Source organism: Chiloscyllium plagiosum, unplaced genomic scaffold (assembly GCF_037043375.1).
Source record: "Chiloscyllium plagiosum isolate Xiang-an unplaced genomic scaffold, Cpla_swu_hap1 HiC_scaffold_22, whole genome shotgun sequence".
NCBI lineage: Eukaryota > Metazoa > Chordata > Chondrichthyes > Orectolobiformes > Hemiscylliidae > Chiloscyllium > Chiloscyllium plagiosum.
The window spans coordinates 15,769,675-15,796,437 of record NW_028270160.1 but is presented as its reverse complement, the minus strand read 5'-3'; the positions used below and the strand labels follow the sequence as shown (position 1 = coordinate 15,796,437).

General features: G+C 41.8%; 1 protein-coding gene across 4 annotated transcripts in view; it reads left to right on the top strand.

Moving 5' to 3' along the window:
• fbxw4 (F-box and WD repeat domain containing 4) overlaps positions 1–26,763 on the top strand; it is a 145,654-nt gene that overhangs the window by 22,592 nt on the left and 96,299 nt on the right. For 2 of the 4 annotated variants that reach the window (XM_043712924.2, XM_087998791.1), the window contains exons 2-5: positions 329–424; positions 2,429–2,614; positions 4,631–4,763; positions 14,427–14,521. In XM_043712924.2, coding sequence (XP_043568859.2) covers positions 329–424; positions 2,429–2,614; positions 4,631–4,763; positions 14,427–14,521 — 510 coding nt within the window. The remainder of the gene's footprint in view (positions 1–328; positions 425–2,428; positions 2,615–4,630; positions 4,764–14,426; positions 14,522–26,763) is intronic. The other 2 variants (XM_043712923.2, XM_043712925.2) reach the window with 2 other exon arrangements.

Below are 26,763 nucleotides of genomic sequence, written 5' to 3'. Positions count from 1 at the left end.
AATGTGGCTTAGTGTTAAATCTTATTTATTAATGCATCTGTGAAACACTTTGGGACATTTTATTACATTTAAAGGTGCTACAAAATTGACAAGTTATTGCTTGCAGAATGCTTCCTCTCTCAATTATGCTAATATTAAGGGATGATTGGGGCTGATTACATAAGATGTGTGGGAGAGAGATGCTTTCTTATCCATTGTAGTCAATGGAAAAATGAATTGTGTAAGGTGAGCTTCTGAGGTTGTGTTATCTACCATCACTGATTGCCTCAACTGTCTCTGACCACACTACTGCAGTTATTCAAATCCTTTCTATACTTGACTATTTTAGGTTTCCCCAAATTGCGCTCAAAGAGCGAGTGAAGTTCTCACAGAACTGGAAACGTGGAAGGTGTCGCCAGGAAATTTTGCTGAGGTGGAGGTACAAGTATGTGGTAATTTCACTGTATCTTTATTCTTTCAACCCTTCTCAATATGATGATGCATACTGCATCTCAGTACCTCAGGCACTGACTACCTTTTGGTATGATCCTTGAGCAACCAATCAGCAAAAGGCAGTATAGCAAAGCTTTCTCAAGTAACCTTGTTAAACGCGTACAAGATAAGTACAGTGTGGGGTTAAATACAGAGTAAGGCTCCTTCTATGCTGTGTCCTTCAAACACTCCCAGCGCATGTCCATCCTGGGTTTAGATACAAAGTAAAGCTGTTTCTACACTATCCCCATCAGGTCAGGTTCAGCACAGAGTTAGATCCCAGGGCAGGTACAACAGGTGACTTTGCACAGAAAATGCACTGTCTCAATTTACTGACATTTCTATTCTGTTGGTTGTGCTGAGAGCCATATTTGACAGGCTGATATTTAAAAGAATAACAATTTGTATGTTAATGACTTTGTGGAGAATTGTCATTGCACACTTGTCACTGCTTGTTTCATAGACCTGTGGGTGAAACAGGACGTTTTCTTCCCCAGCTTAGCAAAAAGATTCAATGGTTTAACTGCCTTTGTTTTGTAAGTAGTTAGGAAAAAGTGAGGACTGCTGATGCTGGAGATCAGAGTCAAAAAGTGTGACGCTGGAAAAGCACAACCAGTCAGACAGCATCGATAAGCTCCGAATGTCGACCCTGCTGCTGTTCGGATGCTGCTTGACCGGCTGTGCTTTTCTAGCATCACACTTTCCGACTTCGTAAGTAGTTAGTTGGAAGTACAAAACTTGAATACTACTGAAAAGTTGAGACATGTTACTGAAGCTTTCCATCTTGCAATTAGAGTCATGGAGATGTACAGCATGGGAACAGACCCTTCGTCCAACCTGTCCATGCCGACCAGATATCCCAACCCAATCTAGTCCCACCTGCCAGCACCCGGCCCATATCCCTCCAAACCCTTCCTATTCAAATACCCATCCAAATGCCTCTTAAATGTTGCAATTGTACCAGCCTCCACCACATCCTCTGGCAGCTCATTCCATACACGTACCACCCTCTGCGTGAAAAAGTTGCCCCTTAGGTCTCTTTTTATTAGAATAAAAGCTGGAATGCCAAATTTCAAACCATTGTGATTTGTATTTTAGGAGAAAAAAGATTGTTTATTAGTTGGCAAGTTTACTCTGGCTGAGGCATTGCCATGGAGGAAGCGACAGGGAACTATAGGATCTCCAAGTTCCCGAGTAATTCCAAAAGGGTGTAAGGGTGCAGAGAATGGCTTCCTGGATATGAATGCATGTCGCTTCTAGCAAGTGTAACTGAGTAATGTTACAAGCCTTACTACCAAACTAAATTGATTGTGAGTGTTAACACTAGTGCATTGAGGATTGGGCATCACTTGCTGTGCAATCACGGAATCACTGTTTTGTTTTTGGTTTTGCAAGCATATGCTAGTTGAATATGTTTGTATCCTGCCTTTTACAAACAGAGAAAGTGCTGTTTGATTTGATTGAGACATACAACCAATGAACTGGCATTGCACTTGCAGTGAAATTCATTAACTGTGTGATAGCAGCACGTCATTTTAGATTGACAGCTGCATCCTTTTGGTGGAAAATATCACTCATGTTGTTACTGCATAGTAGAGGAGTGAAATGGGCTCTTAACCTGTTGTTCAACTTTCGGATTTACTTTGCCTTTCTAGCGGATTATTGTGATTGTTTGTTTGAAATTTAGACAAGCAGGAGGCTGGAAAACACAGCAAGCCAGATAACTTCTTCAGGAATATACCCAAAACATTGACTTCTCCACCTCGTGATACTGCCTGGCTTGTTGTGTTCTTCCAGTCTCCTTCTTGTCTACTTTGGATTCCAGCAGTTATTTTGTCTGTATTCATTTGAAATTTGGCATGCTTGTGTGTGTCCTAATGAATGCGAGATGAAAAGCTTTGACAACATGCTAGTGAAATTATCCCGAGTTGATTTGATCATTCTAATTTGTCCTCAGTTTATTGCCATGGTTACAACTCGATGATCAGTGGCTCTACCTCTCCCAAGCAGCTGATATCCGAGCATATTCGCTAAGGCAGAACAGTGTCAGCTTTCAGCGACGGCCTGTCTCCGTGTACACTGGCCATCAGGATGATGTCTGTCGGTTTGTTGTCAGTGAATCACATGTCATCAGTGGTGGTGGGTAAGTGATTTTGAGCTACTGAGTGAGGATTGGAGATTCACTCCTGTTAAATGTATTTTATTTGGTGTGTTTCTTATTAGGAGCTGTACATGTATGCGTAGGATTTATGGCACAAAACTAGGTGATTCAACCCAAACAGTCTATGTGGTGTGGATCCTCCACTCCAGCCACTTCTCATCTCTTCTCTCCTAAAATTATCATCATAATCCTCTATTTCCTTCTCCCTAATTATTCTTGTTTAGCTTTATCTTAAAAGCGTCAATGTTATTCTCTACTATTCTCGCCACTATCTGCATAGGTACATTTCTTCTGAGTTCCTGATTGGTTGTATTTCTTGGTGATTCTTGGTGATTATGAATGTATTAATGTCTAGCTATGCTGTTTCCAAAAGGGAAATCTTTTTGTCAGTATCCATTCTATCAAAACTTTTTATAATTTTAAATATCTCTAGTAATTCACACTTCAGCCTTGTTAGTTTTATCAAGAGAAAAGAGAAGCAGTCTGATGATCTTTCCCTGATATGCATACCGAATGAGACAAATCACTTCTTTTTGTACGTTATATACTGTACATGCACTGAAGCTGACACGGAAACATGTGAATATTATGAGAGAAACGAATAGAATGATTCCATTACATGAAATGCTTATCATCCAAGTCACATTGTGTAAATTCACATTTTCTAATGCTGAAATCACAAGTGCATTTCTGATATTATTCTTGTAGTTCTTCTCTGCATTGCCTCTTGTGCTTCTCTGTCCTTTTTCATAATGTAGCAACAGAACTACATTAAAAACTCATCATCTGATAACGTAAGGCTTATTTGTCATTTCAGCATTAGAAACGGTATATTTCCACAATGTGAATTGGATGAAAAGCATTTCACTTGATGGAAGCACCTATTCATTTCTCTTGTAATATTCACATATTTCAGTATCCACTTCTGTGTCTATACAGTATATAATGTACAAAAAGTAGTGATTTGCCCCATTTGGTATTTTACAAATTGTTTACCTTGTCCATATGCTACCCCTACCAGCATCATCCAAAAACACAGTATCAGCAGATGGCAGACAGCTCTGGTTGATATTTTGCTCATGATTTAAAGAAAGAAGGCAGTGTGGGATCAATCATTGTCTCCTCCCTGTCTTTGATCACTGTTAATCTCTGTAACTCCTCTAAGTCCAATACTCTCTGAGATATCTGCACTCTGCTAAATTCTGGTTTCTTCAACATTCCCAATCGTGAATGCTGTCCATGCCTTCATCTGTCTGATCCCTATACTGTATAAAATATCCTACACAAGTACCATATCTGGCTTTCCTCTGCTACCCCTCACCTCTCCATACTGGCCCCAGTTCATCCTTCTCTAGCCATCTGGCTCCCTGTTATCATATTTCTCTGGCATCTGAGCTCAAATAACTTTTTCCATCCCCCACCCCATTACACTTGTACTGTGGCCCCTCCTCTCTGGCCTCATGCTTGTCCCTGTCTTTCCCCCTCTACCGCTTGTGCATTCCTTTTCTGGTTCCTTCCGCGTCCTCCTCTAGTCCCGTCTCCCTGATGATCCCTCACCTGGTCCAGCAGATCCCTGGTTGGTCCCTCTGCTCATCCCTTTCTGGCCTGCTGCCACCTTTTGTAGCTGTCACCCCTCCTCCCTTTTCTCTGATTTTCTGCTCGCCAAACCCCCACCCCCCCACCCCTGCAGTTCTCTGGCAGCCTGGCCTCCTCACCCCTCAGTTCACAGCCTCATCAAGACACCCTAACCTATCCAGTCTCTCAAGTCCAGTTCTTCTCATTATCTGAGTGCAGAAGTGGCAATGCATTAATAGTGTTTATTGAAATCAGATTTCCCTCTCAGGTGAGCTCTAGTGATTTTGATTTCTTCTGGCTGGACCTTGAGTAATTGTATGCAGATCCCCTTAATGAATAAGTTTATGCATTTAAAGCCACTGTCAAGATTGATGTATAGTTCTGAGACGTTTTTGAAACTAATAGAATCTGTCTGTTTGGCAGAGATGGGAGGATCATTATCTGCAACACTTGTAACTCGTTTTGCACAGCCTTCTCAGCACACGATCAAGAGGTCAACTGCATTGACAGCCGAGGACATGTCATCGTTAGTGGTTCAAGAGATAAGACAGCACGGGTAGGTATGGAGAAGTTGCCTAGTGGTCAGCTTAACCTGACTGTTAATCTTGTCCCTAGCGAGCTGGGATTTACATAATCTGTAAGTGAAAGAGTATTTTAAACTCTTCCCCAAGGAGAAGATGTAGTTTTGGAATGCCAACAATGCATTTTCATGTTTTCACCTTTAGCTTTTTGGGATCAAGTAACATCAGAGAGTTGTAGATTAATACATGGCTGGGGGTGAATCATGGTGTGCTCATGAGGTTGGGTTGATGAGAAGGGATGGATTCTCAGTTTTATTCATTATAGATTATACAGTGTTGAATGAAGCCATTTGACCCATTGTGTGTCTCAGCAGAGAGTTTTAATAGACCTACCATATTATTTCCAGCTTTGCTGTTTTCCCGTTACTCTGAATATTTTCATTTTAAACAAAAATGTAATTCACTTTTGAAAGTTGCTGTTAAATCTGCTTCCCTTTCAAGCAGCATGTTCCACATCATTGAACTTGCTAAATATCATAAATCTGTGTGTATTGGTTGTTGACTTTCTTGGCAGTGAACATAATTTCTTTGTTTTTCTTCCGAAAACCACACCATTAATTTTTGCTTTTGCCTTCTATACACTGATTTCCAGTCTCTCAATTGATCTAAATTGATTTTTTCTCAACTTCAATTTAATGTGACTTTTTAAATTTCATGTTTCTGGGATGAAAGACCAATCCACAGCCTGTTGTGTGTTACTTAGAGGTTACATTAATATTCCTGGACTAAAGAAAGCAGCAAAATAAAATAGCTCCTGATTGCTGTCCATTGACACCTGTTCCCACATCCTCTCAGGTTTTAAACTGTTGTGTCACTCATACTCTGATTCTCACTTAAATCTGTGTCGATTGACTTTGAAAATGTAGTTTAGAAACTGCATTATAGCAGGCAAAGATCAAGTTTACTAATTCATTGCTCTGGATTTTCAGGAGAAAACAAGGGAGATAACCCTCCATGGTCAAAAGATATAGTTGGCAATCAGTGACTTGTGATCTTTGTTCTGAGTCACAATGGACAGGAAAACAGAAAGTCAGTCAGTCTTGAGCAATAGTAAAACACTGTCAACATTGGAAATCCTAAAAAAAAGACAGAAAATATTTGGAATATCTGCAGGATTTTTTCTTATTTGTTCATGGGAATTGGTGTCCCTGACTACCTCAGTGTTGATCACCCATTTCTAATTGCCCTGAAGAGGTTATGATGAACTACCTTCTTAAACCACTGCAGTCCTTGGATGTGGGGCACCACCAGTACTTCATCCAGAAGCTCACTGATGATATTACCTAGTATGGTGACGAAATGTCTGAAAACGAACCTTCCAGCTTGGTGAGCAAACCTACATCCAGAACCAACAGTGTTGTTAAGAAGGGAGTTCCAGAATTTTGACCCACTGACAGTGGAGGAACAGTGATCTAGTTCCAAGGCAGGATAATGCATGGTTTGGAGGAGAACTTTCGCTTGATGGTATTCCTATACATCTGCCCGTGTCCTTCCAGTGGTGGAGGTTGTGGTTTTGGAAGGGGCTGCTGGAGATGCATCTTGTATATGGCACACAGCATTCCCTCCACTACTGACACACAGTGGCAACGAAGGTTGAAGGTGATGGATTGGTACTGATCAAGTGGACTGCTTGTCCTGGATGTTATCATGATTCTTGAATATTTTTGTATTTGCAGTCATGCAGGCAAGTAGAGAGTTTTGCATCACACTCCTGATTTATGCCTTGAAGATGGTGTTTGTGCAGTGTGTAAACAGGAGGTGAATTACTTACCGCAGACTTCCCAACCTCTAACCTGCTCTTGTGGCCACTGTATTTAAACAGCTAGTCAATTCAGTTTCTGATTAATGGTAATAATGAATATGTTCATAGTAGGGGATTCAGAGATGATGATGCATTGTGCATTGTCATGCCTTCCTAAGGTAATGAGCTGGGAATGAAGTTCTGCTATTCTTGGGGTCATTGCAAAAGTTTAAAAATATTATCAGATGCTGCCTTGATGTCAAGAGCAGTTGCTGTCATTTCACCTATGGAGTTCAACTCTTTTGTCCACACTGGGACCAGTGCTGTAATGAGGTCGAGAGCTGAGTTGCTCTCGCAGCACCCAAACTGAGCTTCAGTGAGTGGTGAGTATTTGGCTTGGTTAGATTTATTCTACTTTTTGTGCACAGAACATGACATGGGTAATTTTTGACATTTGTTACATACATGCTGGTTTTGTAACTACACTTGAACAGCTTGGTTAGGGTGTAGCTAGTTCTGGAGCATAAGTATTCAGCACTATTGCCAGAAGTTGCCAAGTGTCATAGCCTTTGCAGTACCCAGTAGTTTCAGTTGTTTCTTGATATCACATGGAGTTAATTAAATTGGCTGAAGACTGGCATCTGATGATACATCCTCAGTAGGAGGTTAAAATGGAAAATCTACTCTGCATTTCTGGCTGAATACCGGTGTAAATACTTCAGCCTTGTCTTTGGCGCTGATAGGTGTCCGCTCCCATCATTAAGGCTGGAGATAATTGTGGAACCCCAACCTCCTGATCATTGTTGAATTATCCACAGTTTATAAAATCATGAGGGGCATGGATACTGTCTTCTCCATGAGGTGGGAGAGTCCAGAACTAGAGGGTATAGTTTTAAGATGAGAAGGGAAAATTTTAAAAGGGACCTAAGGGGCAATGTTTTCGTGGAGAGGGTGATGTGTGTATGGAATGAGCTGCCAGAGGAAGTGGTGGAGGCTGGTATAATTACAACAGGTATCTGGGTGGGTATATGAATAGGAAGGGTTGAGAGGGAGATAGGCCAAGTGCTGGTAAACAGGACTAGAGTAGGTTCGGATAGCTGGTCAGAATGGACGAGTTGGACTGAATGGTCTGTTTCCATGTTGTACATCTCTGACTCTATAACTCCAAGTAGCCCTGAATTGTAGCTTCATCAGGTCGAATACCTCACTTTTTTAGACATGCCTAATGCTGCTTCTGGCATGCCATCTGCTCTTCACTTTGTGTTTCAGATTTCCAAAGCTTTTTCCTAGTTAGGAAGAAGAATGAAGATTATTTTCTAACAAAGTGCATAATTTCACATTTCCCACATTATGTTCCATCTATCACTTGTTTGCCTATTCTCCAAGCCCATCCAAGTCCTTCTGCAGCCTCCCTGTTTCCTGAACACAACCCATCCCTTCACCTATCTTTGTGTCATCTACAAACTCAGCAAAAATGCCCTCCGTTCTTTCATCCAGATCATTAATGTTAACTTGAGTAGTTGTCCCAACACTGACCAACACTGTGGAACTCCACTAGTCACAAATTGCCAACCTGAAAAGGCTCTTTTATCTTGTCTTTCTGTCTTCTGCTACTCAATCAATCCTCTATGATTGCTAATACCTTGCATATAACACCATGTGTAGTGGATAGCGAAGAAGGTAGTTCCGAATACAACAGGATCTTGATCAAATGGGCCAGTGGCCTCAGGAGTGGCAGATTGGCTTTCATTTAGATAAATGAGATACTGCATTTTGTAAAGGCAAATCGGGGCAGGACTCATGCACTTGATGGTAAGGTCTTGGGGAGTGTTGCTGAACAAAGAGACCTTGCAGTGCAGGTTCATAGTTCCTTGAAAGTGGAGTAGCAGGTAGATAGGATAGTGAAGAAGGCATGTGGTATTCTTTCCTTTATCGGTCAATGCACTGAGTACAGGGGTTGGGAGGTTGTGTTGCAGCTGTACAGGACATTGGTTAGGCTGCTTTTGGAATACTGTGTGCAGTTCTGGTCTCCCTGCTTTGGGAAGGATGCTGTGAAACTTGAAAGGGTTCATAAAACATTTACAGGGGTGTTACAAGGATTGTAGGGTTTGAGCTATAGGGAGAGGTTAAACAGGCTGGGAATTATTTTCTCTGGAGTGTCGAAGGCTAAGGTGTGACCTTTATAGAGGTTTATAAAATCATGAAAGCCCCACTGTCGGGAGTCAAAACTAGAGGGCATAGGTTTAGTGTGAGAGGGGAAAGGGGCAAACTTCAGAGTGCCAGAGGAAGTGGTGGAGGCTGGTACAATTACAACATTTTAAAAGGCATCTGGATGGTCATATGAATAGGAAGGTTTTAGAGGAATATAGGCCAAATGCTGACAAATGGGATTAGATTTATCTAGGATATCTGGTTGGCATAGAACGAGTTGGACCGAAAGGTCTGTTTCCATGCTGTACAATTATGACTGGAACTTGTTTAGCAGCCTCCTGTGTAGCACATTGTCAAAAGCCTCCTTGGACTCTAAATATGACTTAGAGATACCAGTGTTGAACTGGGGTGTACAAAGTTAAAAATACCACGATAACACCAATTGTTACAGTTAACCTGAGATTGCAACTATTTATAAAAATGTTTTGTGATTTAAACATGAAAGAAGTGAAACTATCATGGTATTCGAACAGATGAAAGACTCAACAGGCGATCAAGGTATTTTTCAATGTATAATTTCAGTTACATCACACTGTAAACTTTTGCGATAAATTGTGTGCCTTACAACTGTGTCCTCTACAACCACCTGATGAAGGAGCGACGCTCCAAAAGCTAGTGTGCTTCCAATTAAACCTGGACTATAACTTGGTGTTGTGTGATTTTTAACTTGGGACTCTAAATAGCTTGTGCCCACTGGCTTTCCTTTGTCTAATTTGCTCATTACCTCCTCAAAGAATTCTAACAGATTTGTCAGGCATGACCACACCTTGACGAAGAAGTGCTGACTCAGCCCTGTTTTACCATGCACTTCTGAGTACTCTGCAATCTCATCCTTAATAATTGACTCAAAGTCTACCAATGCCCGAGAGCAGGCTAACCGGCCTATTGTTTGTGGTCTTCTGCCTCCCTCCACCCTGTGTTATTGTTCATCATTTGCCAGTTCTCTGGGACCTTCCCTGTCTCTAATGATTCCTGAAAGATTACCACCAATGCCTCTACATTCTCTTCAGCTATCTCCTTCAGAATTCTGGGGTATAGTCCATCTGGTGAGGTGATTTATTCATTTTCAGACCATTTCAGCTTCTCCAGCACCTCTTTTGTGATGACCACTACCTTTGTCCCCTGACTCTCTTGAAGTTCTGCTATGCTGCTGGTGGCTTCCACTGTGAAAACTGACACAAAATACTGCTGCAGCTCCTCCGCCATTTCTTTGGATCCCATACCACTACTCCAGCATCATTTTCCAGTGGTCCATTGTTTACTTTGTCTTTTATTTTAACCTTTTTAGATACCTAAAAAATCTCTTGCCAACCTTCTCATACATTACGTGCTAGCTTGTACTCATTTCATCTCCCCACCCTTTGGTTTTTAAAGGCTTTCCAATCTTCTGGCTTCCTGCAATCTTCTCCACATTGTATGCTTTTTCTTTTGTTTTTATGTTATCCCTGACATCTCTTGTCAGCCACGGTTGCCTCATCATCCCTTCAGTGTGCTTCTTCCTTGAGATGAATTTCTGCTGTGCTTTTCGAATTATCTGCAATAGCCCAAGCCATTGTTGCTCCACCATTTTCCCTGCCAAGCTCCCCTTCCAATCATTCTGGTCAGCTCCTCCCGTATATCTTTCTAGTTATCTTTACTCGATTTTAATATTGTTACATCTGATTCCAACTTCTCCCTTTCAAACTGCAGGGTGAATTCCATCGTAGAATAGAACCTAGAACAGTACAGCACAATACAGGACCTTTGGCTCTTGATGTTATGCAGATCCTTTATCCTACTGTAAGATCAAACTAACCCATGTAGCCTTTGTTTTACTATCAGCCATGTGCTTATCCAAGAGTCAGTTAAATGTCCCTAATGTATCTGACTCTACTACCACTGCAACATCAGGCAAGGCATATTATGATCACTGCCCCCTCGGGCTTCCTTCACCTGAATTTTGCTAATTAAGTCTGCCTCATGACACATCACCAAGTCCTGAATTGCCTGTTAACTAACGGGATGCACCACCAGCTGCTCCAAAGAAACATCTCGTTGACATTCCAGTAGCCCTGTTTTGAGATCCACTATCAACTTGATGTGCCCAGTCTTTTCTATCTCCTGATTTATTTTCTTCCTCCCATCCTGACAACTGCTAAGAGTATGCAACTCCCATCAGAACTTGTTGTCCTTTGCAGCTCATCAATTCTACCCACACAGCTTCTTACACCTTCTGACTCTATATCACTTCTTGGTATCTATTTAAATTTATTTCTCCCTAACAAGGCCACCCTGCTTCCCCTACCCATCTGTCTGTCTTTTTGATAGACGTACATTCTTAGATATTTAGTTCCCAACCCTGATCCCCTTGCAGCCATGTCTCTGTGATACCCATAATGCCAATTTCAATACCGACTACAAGCTCATTTACCTTGTTTAGTATACAGTGTGCATTTAAGTACAACACCCTCAATCCTACATTGACTGTCCCCCTCCTCATTGTTGACCCTTTATATGCTGTGTCTGAGGTTAGATTCCTGACTCTTTCCATATGCCCTGTCCCATTACATGTTCTGGAAACTTTAATGGGGGCAGGCAATAGTCTAGTAGTATTGTTAATCCAGAGACCCAGGTAATGTTCTGGGGAGCTGGATTCGAAACCCATCACAGCAATGGTGGAATTTGAATTCAATAAATATCTGGAATTAGGAATCTAATGATGACCATGAGTCCATTGTCAATTGTCAGGAAAACCCACTTGGTTCACTGATGTCCTTTTAAGGAAGGAAACGGCCAACCTTACCTGGTTTGGGCTACATGTGACTCCAGAGCCACAGCAGTGTGATTGCCAATTCTGAATTGTTAAGAGTCAATAAATGCTGGCCTGGCCAGGATGCCCTCATCCTGTGAATGATTTTTTTAAAATCCTACATCATTATGGACATCTGCATAGTTAAGCAGCTGAGACAATCGTTCCACAACCACCATTTAGTTTAAATTTTAGTTCTAGATTTTAGTGAATACAGAATTTGCCATCTGTCTTATCATCAGATATTAGCCTGGAGTTCTGGATTACTAATATCCCTGTCTCGCCTACCCTTCTGTTTTTGTGTGTGTGATAGAATGAGCAAGCACAGGTGGGAGGGGGAGAGAGAGTGTCCATGTGACCCCTTCCCTCTTTCTCGCATGCTGTCTCTCATGCCAGCACACTCTCTTGTGCCACTCTTGTTTTTGTGAGAGTGTGACAGAGTGATAGGATGAGAGAGACCACAAACTAGGGAGCATGCCAGTGAGATAGCACTTGAGAGAGAGACACGCGCACTCACTCACTCTGGTGTCCCCCTGTCCCCCTGTCCCCCTGTCCCCCTGTCCCCCTGTCCCCCTGTCCCCCTGTCCCCCTGTCCCCCTGTCCCCCTGTCCCCCTGTCTCCCTGTCCCCCTGTCTCCCTGTCCCCCTGTCCCCCTGTCCCCCTGTCCCCCTGTCCCCCTGTCCCCCTGTCTCTCTCACACACATGTGCAAAGGAGCAATTACACATGAGAGAGAGGCACGTGCATACTCACTTTTGCTCATGCACTCTCTCTTTCGCAGGCTGGCGCTCTGTTATGCATGCTCAGTCTCTCCCTTGTGCATGTGTATTCTCTACAATATCTCTTCCTATAATATCTGCTTAACCTACTAAGTGTTCACTGCATTTTTGTCTGTTTTTACTTGTAACCAGCTAATTTCCCAATCAATGTACTGTATTTGCTTCGAGAATAAACGTGCGTTGGAGTAAATCATAGCATCCCCTACAACTCCAAATGAGATCAGCACACTCATTATAGACCAAGGGTAGAACTTGGACCTCGTTTGTCTGTGATATCAGAAGTTTTGGAGGATAAATAAACCTTCAAGAAAACTTACTATTTTTTCTGTGGATGTGCAAATATCCCAGCTGCACTTGAAAGATTCCTTAACTGCTGTAACCCAGAAATGTAATTGTGATACAAAGCAGACTGCAGACTGACCTCGAAGCTGCCAGAATGTGCAGATACAGAGTGATTTGGGTCGGAGTCTTTGGGATAATAAAGCAATACAGTGACAGTGGAGACATTGCTGGGTCTGGAGATTAAAGCTTAACACTTTGAGGACTGGAAAAGATTAAATTAGTAACTTTGATTCATATTTATGTCAGGAGCATCACCCTGCCCCAACCTTCATTAAACCAATATATAGAGGAACCTCAATTATCCGAAGGGCATGGGGTGGGGAGTATTTTGTTTGGTTAAACGAACTCCGGATAATCAAATGTCAAATAGCATAGTTTAGCCAAGCATCGGGACCTTGCGATCTTGCCGTATAATCCGATATTCAGATAATCAAATGCCGGATAATCGAGGTTCTTCTGTTTACGTTCTGCCTATATTTTAGAAGGTCCATGTTATGAAGGACACAAAGTTAAGTTTCAGCTACAGATGATGTCAATTGCTCCTTCCTCTCGCATGTTTTATTTTTGTATCACACTCTCATTCTCCTTGTCCTTTTTTAAAAAAAATTCCTCTAAATTGGCTCTTTCATTCTGATGAAGGGTCATATTGGACCTAAAATATTAACTCAAATTCTCTGTGTTGTCAGATCCACTGTGTTTCTTGCTTTTGTTTTGTCTTTTTTTAATCTTACACTTTTTAATATTCTCATTCTTTTGCATATTCTTGCTCTGTCTTGCTCGCCGAGTTGTTTTGTGGTGTCCTTTCGGTTACAGCTTTCTCTCTCTCTCTCTCTCTCTCTCTCTCTCTCTCTCTCTCTCTCTACATCACATAGAGTCATAGAGATGTACAGCATGGAAACAGACCCTTCGGTCCAACCCATCCATGCTGACCAGATATCCCAACCCAATCTAGTTCCACCTGCCAGCACCCGGCCCATATCTCTCCAAACCCTTCCTATTCATATACCCATCCAAATGCCTCTTAAATGTTGCAATTGTACCAGCCTCCACCACATCCTCTGGCAGCTCATTCCATACACGTACCACCCTCTGCGTGAAAAGGTTGCCCCTTAGCTCTCTTTTATATATTTCCCCTCTCACCCTAAACCTATGCCCTCTAGTTCTGGACTCCCAGACCCCAGGGAAAAGACTTTGTCTATTTATCCTATCCATGCCCCTCATAATTTTGTAAACCTCTATAAGGTCACCCCTCAGCCTCCGACGCTCCAGGGAAAACAGCCCCAGCCTGTTCAGCCTCTCCCTGTAGCTCAGATCCTCCAACCCTGGCAACATCCTTGTAAATCTTTTCTGAACCCTTTCAAGTTTCACAACATCTTTCCGATAGGAAGGAGACCAGAATCGCACCCAATATTCCAACAGTGGCCTAACCAATGTCCTGTACAGCCGCAACATGACCTCCCAACTCCTGTACTCAATACTCTGACCAATAAAGGAAAGCATACCAAACGCCGCCTTCACTATCCTGTCTACCTGCGACTCCACTTTCAAGGAGCTATGAACCTGCACTCCAAGGTCTCTTTGTTCAGCAACACTCCCTAGGACCTTACCATTAAGTGTATAAGTCCTGCTAAGATTTGCTTTCCCAAAATGCAGCACCTCGCATTTGTGGACAAAAAGTGTTGGACAAGAAATTAGACACTGCAGAGACAGGAGTTTTTTTTCATTTGCTAACTATATTTAAGAATACTGGTAATGAACATCTCTCTTCATCTCATTCAGATTTGGTCACTGTGCTCCAATCGGCTAGGAGAATGTTTACACAAGATAAGGACAGAAGATCGAGTTTGGTCAGTGGCCATTAACCCTACTCTGAGGTAAAGTGGGAAGTTCTTCTTTTCCTCCAATTTTGTTTCAGAAGGTCTGTGCTGTGCTTGTTTTCCAGAACAAGGTAGAACGTAATTTTGTGGATGTTTCCTGGCATGGCTATGTCTTATTAAAAATCTTGCAATGACACACACACAACACTTTCTGTTTGCGCAATGTGATTTTTTTTTCTTGTCACTGTTTTATAGTACCAACTGTATCCCATTCTAAATGTTTATTCCAATATTTATAACCAATTTGCCCATGAATGCCCTCAAATTTAATTCCACGTACTGGCTGCTACGTTCTCTCAAATTGTTGAAGATGCTTTCTGAAAATGTATCAACTGTCATTTATTTCCTTAGCACTTGAAGTTTCTAGTGCCTAAGAACTGGCTTACATAAAGTTGAAAAATAGTACATTTCTTCATATTTTAAATCTTTCAGGGTTTTAACTGAGTTTCAGCTTCTCCCAGAAGTTACAATTGATATTTTTGCCCAAACTTTAACTCTGTGAGCAGAATTTCCATTTATGAGCATGTGCAATGCATCTAGTTTCCCACTGAGATTTCTGCTGTAACTGCAGTGTACTACATAAGTAATTTCTAATATTATTGTTGGCTTAGGTGTCTATAATATATCTAAAGATATGCTTGACTTTAAAGTAGGAGGTGGATTGAATCTATGGCCTGTTGATGCCCTGCTTCCAACTTTCTGACCTGCTGTACCTGAAAACTGTCTAGCCCTCACTCTTTGTTTGAAACACAATACAAGATATATTCATTCTTATCTCCCTGTTCACCTCCGCATTTGAAGATAAGTTTGTCACAGCTTTCCTCTCCCTTTTTCTTATTTCTTTTAAATAATGAATGTTGGACAGATTGTAGTGGAGAAGCTATAACACCTCAGTTTTCTAAGAGAGTTACTTAGCCTGACTGTGAACCTGGCTTCCTCTCAGTATCATTCAACTCATCTTGCATGTGTGGGCTTTTTAAAAGAGCCATTCAATTTGCCCTACTCTTCCCACTTTGTCCCTAGAGCAGTGGAATTGTTTCTTTTTAAAGTACATATCCAGTTTTCTTTTGGAGGTTATTATTGTATCTGCTTCAACCATTCTTTCAGGCTGTGCATTCCAGATCATAACTTGCTACATTATTAAAAAAATCTATCTCTCCTCTTTTTGAATTAGCTATTATCCTAAAATCTGTGACCTCTGGGTTGACCCTCCTATCAATGAAAGCATTTTCTCCCTATCTAATCAATCAAATCCTTTCATAATGTTGAACATAAGAACAAAATCTCTCCTTAATTTCTGCTCCAAGGAGAACAAACCTAGCTTCTGTAGTCTGTCCATGTAACTGAAATATCTCAGCTCTGAAGAAGAGTCATAGTGGACTCTCCATTTTAACTCTGTTTCTCTCGCCACAGATGCTGTCTAACCTGCTGAGTAACTGTGGCATTTTGTGTTTGTTTCAGATTTCCAGTATCTGCAGTAGTTTGCTTTTATTTGAAATATCTCTGGTTAGGAAACATTTTGAAACTCTCCATGTGAAAGTTTTGAGTGGCACCAAAATTGAAGGAGTTGCATCTTTCTACATTCATTAATTGGGTGTCAGCATCTCTGTGAGGCCAGCATTAATTGCTTGCACCTAATTTTCCCTGGGAAAATGGTGGTGCTGGTGTCATCTGTGTGGTATGGGTACACCCACAGTGGTATTAGATAGGGAGTTGTCACGTTTTGACACCATGCTAGCAGTAGATTGGTGATATAGCTGTAATTCAAAATGGGGAAAAAAAATTGGAGTCTGAATTTGCATCTGTTGGAATACTGTTCGATGTGACAATTACAGAATGTTCTGTGATGGACACTGCCAGCTTTTTAAGAATTAATTAACTTAAAAAGAAAGAGATTTACTCTTTTTAACCGTGCAAGCTGAACCAAAGGATGTTGCCTTTATTTGAAGAGTGGAATAGATTTGTTGAAAATATATGCCCTCACTTACATGTTGGTAAAGTGGACACTTACTATCTTCCTGTCTGGTGAGTGATGGGTGAAAGAAGAATGATGTACACACTCGGTCAGCCTTATTAAGGAGTGTCCCAAACAGAATCTGTGCGCTAAGATAACCGTGCCTGCTTACCAGCAGTAAATCTGGGCTCTCATGACACACTGATCTGACCACCTGCTCTGCTGGCTCGTGTCGGCAGTAACCCACTGTCTCCAAAATGCTGAGAAGTTGAACTCGACCTGATTGTAGAACATGGATAGTTATCTTGTCTAGTGACTGTGTCCTCATCTGTGCCCGCCCTTTGCTCCCTGCCTTCATGCGAGTGCCCGCCACTCACTCTCGGTGTCCGTGTGCCTGTGCTTTCCTTGTTCCTAGACTGGCCTTGGCTGGTCCCCCATCCAGTATGCAAATTATTTCGACATTGATTTAGTTTTGTGCCCTTTCTCTTCTCTCCTCCACCTTTCATCACTTTTCTTCCCAGTTTTCTCTATTTTATCTTCCCCCTTTTAACTTCTCGTGTCTTGTATCATCACATTCACATGTTTTCTTATTCTTTGCAACTCTTTAACCCCCTGTGCTTTGCTGTTGGATTTTGACCATCACACACACACTCTCCTCTCTCTCTCTCTCTCTCTCTCACTGGCTTTTTTAATCTCTATCTCTTTAAATCTCTCTTTCACACTTTGTCTCTGGACATTTTATTCCTTCCACACTTACTCTGTCAAAATATTTTGCCATTGTTTCCCTGCCTGTTCTTTTTATTGTGCCATTCATTATTGGATGACTGCAATCTTTTTGATGTGAGCTGCCACCCAGCTGGCTGCTTTGAGTCACTCACCCATTTTATTAGGTACGGCGCCACTTTACGTCTTTCTGATCTTTTTTCACTCTGGCTTGGCTTCTCTTCCTCGCAGAACCAGTATCAGAAGTGATTAAACAGGTCGTTAATTCTTCAATATGATGGTTGATATATTAGAGCTGAACAAAGCAAGACCTGTCAGATAACAGACACCTTTCCACATTACAGTGGTACGTGGGTTAATTGAAGTTTTCCTGGATAATGGTGTCAAGATGGAGGTTAGAAGTTTTTTTCCTAAATGAACATGTCCATTCTTGTGTGAATAAATCCAACAACCTGACATTTGAGAATGATGCAAAATGAAAATTTCAAACATAACACACTTATTGGCCTCCCGTGAATTTCTGATTGGTTTCATTGGCAATTTTAAGCACAGGTCTTAATTGACTGACTGAAATCCTGCTTCTGATCTTTACTCTCTATGCAAGTGTGGAACTATTTTTCACATGGCCACAGTATTACATTATGCCTTCCAGAGTTCACCTGCCTCCACACTGCCACGACCATGGTTAGTCTGATGTGGTCCCTAGGGGCTGATACAGCTGCTAGTGTGTTAATATCAGTCATCCTCTGCCAATAGGGTGGATGAGAAAATGAGGGAATCAGCTGGTGTATTAACTGACACAGCTTCATTTTCAGAGCTTTCTTTCTTTCTCTCTCATGTCTTTATTGCTCCTTTTTCTGCCTCTCCAGCTCGACCACCTTCACTCTCTTTCCCATGTTTTGTACACTATCCCCCTTTTCCATAGGTCCCCCAGCTCCTCTCTCCCATGGCAGTCCCAAACTCTGTTTTTCTGCCTGCCATCTTGGCATCCATCTGCATCTTATCCTATGACTTATCGTCTTAGACAATAGACAGTAGGTGCAGGAGTGGGCCATTCAGGCCCTTCAAACCAGCACCACCATTCATTATGATCATGGCTGGTCATCCACAATCAGTATCCTGTTCCTTCCTTATCCCCATAACCCTCATTCCACTATCTTGAAGAGCTCTATCCATCTCTTTCTTGAAAGTATCCAGAGACTTGGCCTCCACTGCCTTCTGGGGCAGAGCATTCCATACCTCCACCACTTTGGGTGAAGAAGTTTCTTCTCAACTCTGTTCTAAATGGCCTACCCCTTTGTTTGAATAAAGTCAAATTAATTTCCTGTTATCTTCAACTCCTCCATCCTCTAATATTCTATGCTCACCTCTCATGTAAAAAAATTATCTGAGACATAAAATGCTCCCTAGTTCTTTGAGGGAGCTCAATATATGAATTATTCTATCCAAATTACAGAGTCATTCTCCGTGACGTGGCCGAGTGTAGATATTCATTACGTCATGTTGTACCAAGTCGTAAATGTGGCATCCTAATTTGCTTAACACTGTGTTACTTCATCTGACAGGAATGGCAACGCTTGTGGATGTGCTGGAGGGACAATTCCATTGCCCTCTATAGCTTCAGGTACTAAAGGGATAGATAAACTGGTAATCTCATTCTTGATCATTAGACAACCACCCTTCGCTCCAAAAAGCGTGAATGTTGTACTTGGATGTGATACCAATGCAGTTGAATAGCTTGACTCTTGTGAAAATTAGCTAAATTGGAAAGATAATGGAGGACGTGATGATAATGTGTCTTGGTGCGCTTGGGCCAAAGTCTAAAAATGTGGAGCTAGTTGGGGTGTGCAGGTCAGTGGGTTGAGCAGGGAAGTGGTGGCAGGGGGTTGGAGAAGTTGGTAGGGTAGGTTGGTAAGAAACTGACTTCCTGGTTACATTTGAGCTTCTTGACAGGTTTTCTGCTAACCTTGTGTGTGGCTGCTCCTTTAAGAACTGCCCGAGTAATAAACAAAAGCGAGAGTTCAAAGATAACTTCACAGCAGTGAGAGCTGCGTGCTGCCGAGGGAGCTTTTCAACAGAGACAATAGGCCAGTGACGGGTTAAGAGGGAAATTAGAGGGTTTTGAAGGTTTTGCCAGGGAGGGGTCAAAGGTTAAAAAATGGCCCTTTGTTCCAGCCCTAATTCCAAGGAAAATGCTCTCCAAACAAATCGTACAGGTCGGCCGCTTTTGTTACCACTTTTACTGATTGATCTTTTACTAGTTTACTTTTCTGTTTAGTGCATGTCTTTTCAAATTCTGTGCAGTCTTGTTATGTAAGGTGTCTGCCTGTTGAGTGTAAGTCTGAGTGTAATAGGACAATAAAGCCTGCCTCTGGCACAGAGATGCTGGCAAGAGTGATTTTTCTTTCCTGTCCTGCTGAAGGCGCTGATGCCTGGTAGGAGCATATTCTAGCTTGTATGGTTTGCTGTGTTCCCACTTACTCTGTGAACCTGTCTCTTCAACGTTCACTTCGTCTGACTCTTACCTTGTAGTTTCTTCCCTTCTTCCTCCTTCAGCAAGTAGCCATGGAACATCACCTGAGTGTTTATGATACGTCATATGGGTGACCGTGTTGCAACTGGAGTTTAGGTATTATTCTTGATGCTTGTGTGAGTATAGCTTTTTGGCCACAAGTTTGAAGCAGTTGTTGGTCACTTTTTTTTTTGAGTCCTGTAATTTTGGAAAGCTTCCCATTTTACTGTATCCCTCTCCAACACAAACATTTGGAACAACAATGAGTAGTCAGAATTCATGGCTATTTTACTCTCTCCTTTCCTTGCAGAATCATTCCCAATGAAGTCCCTGGCATTGGTCCAGGAATTTCAGGGTCAGTTCTAATGTTCTAAATTGTAGAAAAATAAGAATTACTACCTTAGCATAGGCTGACAATTTAGGCTTTTTGTCATTTTAGGTTGTGCTGCATGAAGTGTTCTGTTTTTATTCATTTGTGGGATGTGTGCACTGCTGGCTGGGCGGGCATTTATATCCCATACCTCATTGCCCTTGAGAAGTTGATTAGATGATTAGATTCCCTACAGTATGGAAACAGGCCTTTCGACCAACAATCCACACTGACCCTCTGAAGAGTAACCCACCCAGACCCATTCCCCTACATTTACCCCTGAAAAATGCACCTAATGCTAAAGGCAATTTAGCATGGCCAATTCACCTAACCTGCACATCTTTGGACTGTGGGAGGAAATCGGAGCACCCGGAGGAAACCCACGCAGACACGGGGAGAATGTGCAAACTCCACACAGACAGTTGCCCGAGGCGGGAATTGAACCCATCTCCCTGGCGCTGTGAGGCAACAGTGCTAACCACTGAGCCACCTTGCTGCCCCCAAGTTGGTGACGAGCTGCCTTCCTGAACTGCTGCAGTCCACCTGCTGTAGGCGAACCCTCAATGACATTAGGGATGGAATTCCGGGATTTTGATACTGCAACAGTGAAGGAACAGTGATCTATCGGAGGGAAGCTTGCAGGTGGTGGTGTTCCCATATATCTACGTCTTGTCTTTCTATGTGAAAGTGGTCATAGCTTTGGAAGATGCTAACTGAGGATCTTTCGTAAATTTCTGCAGAACAACCTAGAATCTTCATGCAGCACAACCTAGAATGGCATAGTACACACTGCTGCTACTGAGCTTGGTGGTGGAAGGGGTGGATGCTTGTGGATGTCAAGCTGATCAAGCTTCTTGTTGGAGGTGCCCCCATCCAGGCAAATAGTGAGAATTCCATCACAATCCTGACTTGTGCCTTATAGATGGTGGACAGGCTTTGGGGAGTCAGGAGGTGAGTTACTTGCCACAGTATTTAAAATCATAGAGCTATACAGCATGGAAACAGACCTTTCGGTCCAACTCGTCCAGATATCATAAATTAAACTAGTCAATTCCCTCTAAATCCTCCTATTCGTATACCAATCCAGATGTCTTGTAAATGTTGTAATTGTACTAGCCTTCACCACTTCCTCTGGCTGCGCATTCAAGTACACACCACCCTCTGCGTGAAAATGTTGCCCCTTGGGTTTCTTTTAAATCTTTCCCCCCTCACCCTAAAACTATGCCCTCTAGTTCTGGACTCCAGTACCCCAGGGAAAAGACCTTGGTTGTTCACCTTATCCATGCCCTTCATGATTTTATAAACTTCTCTAAGGTCACCCCTCAGCTTCCGAGACTCTACGGAGAATAGCCTCAGTCTATTCAGCCACTCCCTATAGCTCAAACTCTCCAAACCTGGCAACATCTTTGTAAATTTTTTCTGAACCCTTGCAAGTTTCACAACACCCTATAGCAGGGAGACCAGAAATGAACATTGGTTAGGCTGCTTTTGGAACACTATCTCCTGTACAGGTGCAACGTGATCTCCCAATGCCTGTACTCAATGCACTGACCAATAAAGGAAAGCATACCAAATGCCGCCTTCACTATCCCATCTCCCTGCGACTCCACTTTCAAGGAACAATGAACCTGCACTCCAAGGTCTCTTTGTTCAGCAACACTTCCCAGGGCCTTACCATTAAGTGTATGAGTTCTGCCCTGATTTGCCTTTCCAAAATGCAGCACCTCATATATTTATCTAAATTAAACTCCACCTGCCATTCATCAGTTCATTGGCCCATCTGATCGCAATCCCGTTGTACTATGAGGGAAATCTTCTTGGCCGTCTGCTACACCTCTAATTTTGATGTCATCTGCAAATAACTGTACCTCCTATGTTTGCATCCAAATTATTTATATAAATGATGAAAAGCAGTGGACCCAGCACCAAGGGTGGTCACAGGCCTTCAGTCTGAAAAGCAACCTTCCAACACCATCCTCTGTCTTCTACCTTCGAGCCAGTTCTGTATCCAAATGGCTAGTTCTCCCTCTTCCATGTGATCTCACCTTGCCAACCAGTCTACCATGTGGAACCTTGTTGAATACCTTACTGAAGTCCATATAGATCATGTCCACCATGTTCTTCATCAGCCCTCTTCATTAGTTCTTCAAAAAACTGAGTCAAGTTAGTGAGACCCAATTTCCCACACACGAAGCCGTGTTTTCTATCCCTAATCAGCCCTTGCCTTCCCAAATACATGTAAATCCTGTCACTCAGGATCCCCTCCAACAACTTACCCACCTCTGATGTCAGGCTCACCAGTCTATAGTTCGCTTGCTTTTCCTTACTACCTTTCTTAAATAGTGGGACCACTTTAGCCAAACTCCAGTTTACCGACACCTTACCTGGGACTATTGATGATACATATTTGAGGAAGGGCCCAGCGATCACTCCCTAGCTTCCCACAAAGTTCTAGCGCACACCTGATCAGGTCCCAGGGATTTATCCACCTTTATGCGTTTAAGACGTGCAGCACCATCTCTATAATATGGACATTTTTCAAGGTATCACTATTTATTTCCCCAAGTTTTGTAGCCTCCCTATCCTTTTCAACCATAAACACTAATGCAAAATACTCATTTAGTATCTTCCCCATCTCCTGCAGTTTCACACATGGTCGGTCTTGCTAAACTTTAAGGAGCCCTATTCTTTCCCTAGTCACCCTTTTGTCCTTAATGTATTTATAGATCTCTTTGGATCCTCTATTTGTCAAAGCTATCTCATGTCCCTTTTTGCTTTCCTGATTTTCCTCATAAATACACTTTTACTGCCTTTATACTCTTCTAGGGATTCACTCAATCCCTGCTTCCTTCTTTTTCTTGACAACAACCTCAATTTCTCTAGTTTCTAGCCTCTGATCTGCAGTTGTAGCCACCACGTTTATGTGGTGAATCCACTTGAGTGTTGGTCAATGGTAATCCTCAGGATGATAGTGAGGGATTCAGTGATGGTAACACCATTGAATGTCAAAGGGTGGTGACTAGCTTGTCTCTAATTGGTGATGGTTATTGCCTGGCATTTGTATGATGTGAATGTTACTTGCCACTTGTTAGCCCAAGCCTGGATATTGTCCATATCTTGTTGCATTTGAACATGGATTGCTTTAGTATTTGAGGAATTACGAATGGTGCTGAACATCGTGCAGTCATTAGCGAACATCTCTATTTCTGACTTTATGCTGAAGGGAGGTCATTGCTGAAGCAGTTGAAGATAGTTGCGCTGAGGAAAGTACTTGAGGAACTCCTGCAGAGATGTTCTGGAGCTGAGATATCTGATTTCCAACAACCACAGCCATCTTGCTATGTGTCAGATAAGGGATAAAGGAGTGGAAGGGTAGGTCGATAGTGTGAGATGAAGCTCACAGCTTCATCACAGCCAACGGAGAGTTTTCCCCTGATTGCCATTGATTCCAGCTTTGCTAGAGCTCCTTGATGCCACACCTGGTGAAATGTAGCTGTGATGTCAAGGGCTGTCATTCTCACCACACCTTTGGAATTCAGCTCTTTTGTCCATGCTTGAACGAAGGCTGTAATGAGATCAGGAGCTGCGTGGCCCTGGTGGAACCTAAACTGGGCATCACTGAGCAGCTTTTTGATAACACTGTTGATGACCGCTTTCATTACTTTACAGGATCGCGAGTAGATTAATAGGGCCGTAATTGGCTTGGTTGGATTTGTCCTGCTTTTTATATACAGGACATACGTGGGCAATTTTCCACATAGCTGTATAGATGTCAGTGTTGTAACTGTATTGGAACAGCTCAGCTGTGGGAACAGCAAGTTCTAGAGCACAAGTCTTCAGTACTATTGCCGAATGTTGTCAGGGACTCTAGTCTTTGTAATATCCAATGTCTCCAGCCATATCTTGATATCATGTGGAGTAAATCAAATTGGCTGACGTCTGGTATCTGAAATTCTAGGATCACTAGAGGAGGCAGAGATGGATCATCCATTTGGCACTTCTGGTTGAAGATTGCTATGAAAGCTTTAGCTTTATCTTATGCACTGATTGTGGTGGTTTTCTCATCTCATTCAGTTGATCCTTTACTTGGCACTATTCTCCCCGTATGGCTCTGATGTAAATCTTGACAGAGTGTAAGTGCAAAATGTTTGACCAGGTTGGTGGAGAGTGACCCAATTATGTCTTTAACTGGTATCCATGTGTTTTGTTCCTTCACAGGTCACACAGCATTTAAATGTCAGATATAGGCCATTCTACCCAACTAATTAATTGTGATGCTTATGCTCCACTTGAGCTTCATCTCACACTATCGCGCTATCCTTCCACTCCCATATCCCTTATGTATTTACCTAGTTTTCCCTGAAATGCATTTATACTGTTTGCCTCAACTAATTTCTATGCTAGTGAATTTCATGATCCCACCACTATCTGTCAAAGAAAATTCTCCTGATTTCCCTGTTAGATTTATTAATGATTCGCATCTTTATGGTTCCTACTTTTGACCTCCCCTGCAAGTGAAAACTTATTTATGTCCACCCCTTCAAACCATTTCATCATCTTTTAAAGCCATCTCTGTCATTTGACTGGAGTATTCTTTATTTTCAAATATATTTTTTGTAGAAGTCATGTCAGGAAACTGAACACTAGTTGATTTTTCTTTCAATATATTGATTGGCTGATCATATCACAAATACAAAAAAATGCTATACTAACCTTTATTTAAGAGCTTGATTAAACCTCATCTTGAATGCTACAAGCAGGTTTGGTCTCCTTATAGTGGGTGATATAGAGGCAATTGTAAATGCTCAGTCATTCTCTGGATAACCAGTTTAAGGCAGTTAATAACCACAATAGATTTAGATATCTGTAGTTTTTAATTTTTTTTTAATGTATAGGCTTCAAGGAGATTTGGTTTCAGGGCTTTAAAATAATGTAAAGATTATAATTTGTCCATATCCATTGGAGATCCAAAGGTTATGACTATAAGTTGCATGAGGCTAGATGTCATAAGGTAGTTATTTTCAGAAATTCAGTCAGTTAGCTTAACATCTATTATTGGAAAAATGTTAGAGTCTGTTCTAAAGGATGTGATATAAGAGCATTTAGAAATATACTTATGACCAAGCAGAGTCAGCTTGGCTTCATGAAGTGTAAATCATGCCTGACAAATATACTAGACTTCTTTTGAGGGAGTAACAGAAGAGTAGATAAAGGTAAAGTAGTGAATGTAATGTATTTGGGTTTTCAGAAGGCACTTAATTGTTAAGTTACTACACATTAGACTACTTAACATCAGAACCCATTGTATGGATGGAGCACTGGCTAACTAATAGAAGACTGAGATTTGGGATGAAGAAAGCATTTTCAGGATGGCAACCGTTAAAACTCGTGGTGTGTCAGGGATCAATGCTGAGGCCACTGTTATTTTCAAGGTGTATTAATGTCTTGGGTGAGGAAGATGAATTTACTATAGCCAAGTTTGCAGATGGCACAAAATTAGGTGGGAAAGCAAGTAGTGAGGATGACTCTGTGTCTACAGAGGGATATAGATTTGTTAAGCGAGTAGACAAAAACCTGGTAGATAGAATATAATGTGGGGAAATGTCGAGTTATGCACTTTGACAGAAAAAACAGAGAAGCTGAATATTATTTAAGTGGAGAAAGACTGCACAAAGCTACAGAGTGACTTGGAAATCCTCATGCATAATTCACAAAAATCTAGCATCCAAGTCCAGCGGATAATAGGGAAGGCAAATGAATTTTGGCCATTATTTTAAAAGAAATGGAGAATAAAAGTAGGGAGGTTTTGCTAAATTTATACAAGGCATTAGTCAGAACACAGCTGGAGTACTGTGAATAGTTTTGGGTCCTTTATCTGAAAAAAGGTATACTGGTATTGGAAGCAGTCCAGAGAGTTCACTAGGCTGTTGCCACGTATGGAGGGACTGTCTTCTGATGAGAGGTTGAGCAGATGTTGAAGAAAAATCTAATCACTGGATGAGGGTATTGCTGGGTAGACAGCATTTATTGTCCATCCCTAATTGCCCAGAGGGCTGTTCAGAGTCAACCACATTGCTGATGGTCTGGAGTCCAGACCAGGTAAGCATGACCGTTTCCTTCCCTACAGGACATTAGTAAACTAGATGAGGTTTTCCTGACAATCAGCAATGGTTTCATAGCCATCATTAAACTCTTAATTCTCAGGTTTGTTTTTTTAAGACTGTCATGGCAGGATTTGAATGCAGGTCCCCAGAATGTTACCTGGGTTTCTAGCGACAATACGTCCAGGCCACCACCTCCCCGAGCTGGGCCTGTACCTGTTGGAATATAAAAGAATGAGGGGTAACTTATTGAAACATACAAGATTCTTGGGGGACTTAACAGGTATGTATGGAAAGGTTGTTTCCCCTTGTGGGAGAATCCAGGACTAAAGAACATAATCTCAGAATAAAGGGCCACACACTTAGGACAGAAATGTGGAGAGCTTTCTTCTCAGGGTAGGAAATCTGTGGAATTCTTTACTGTAGAGGGCTGTTGAAACTGGGGTCATTAACTATATTGAAAGCTGAGATTTTTAATTGGTAAGGAAGCCAGGATTATGAGGAAAAAGCAGGAAAGTGGCTTTGAGAATTTTAAGATCACCAAAGATCTCATTGAATGACAGATGGATCAATGAATGA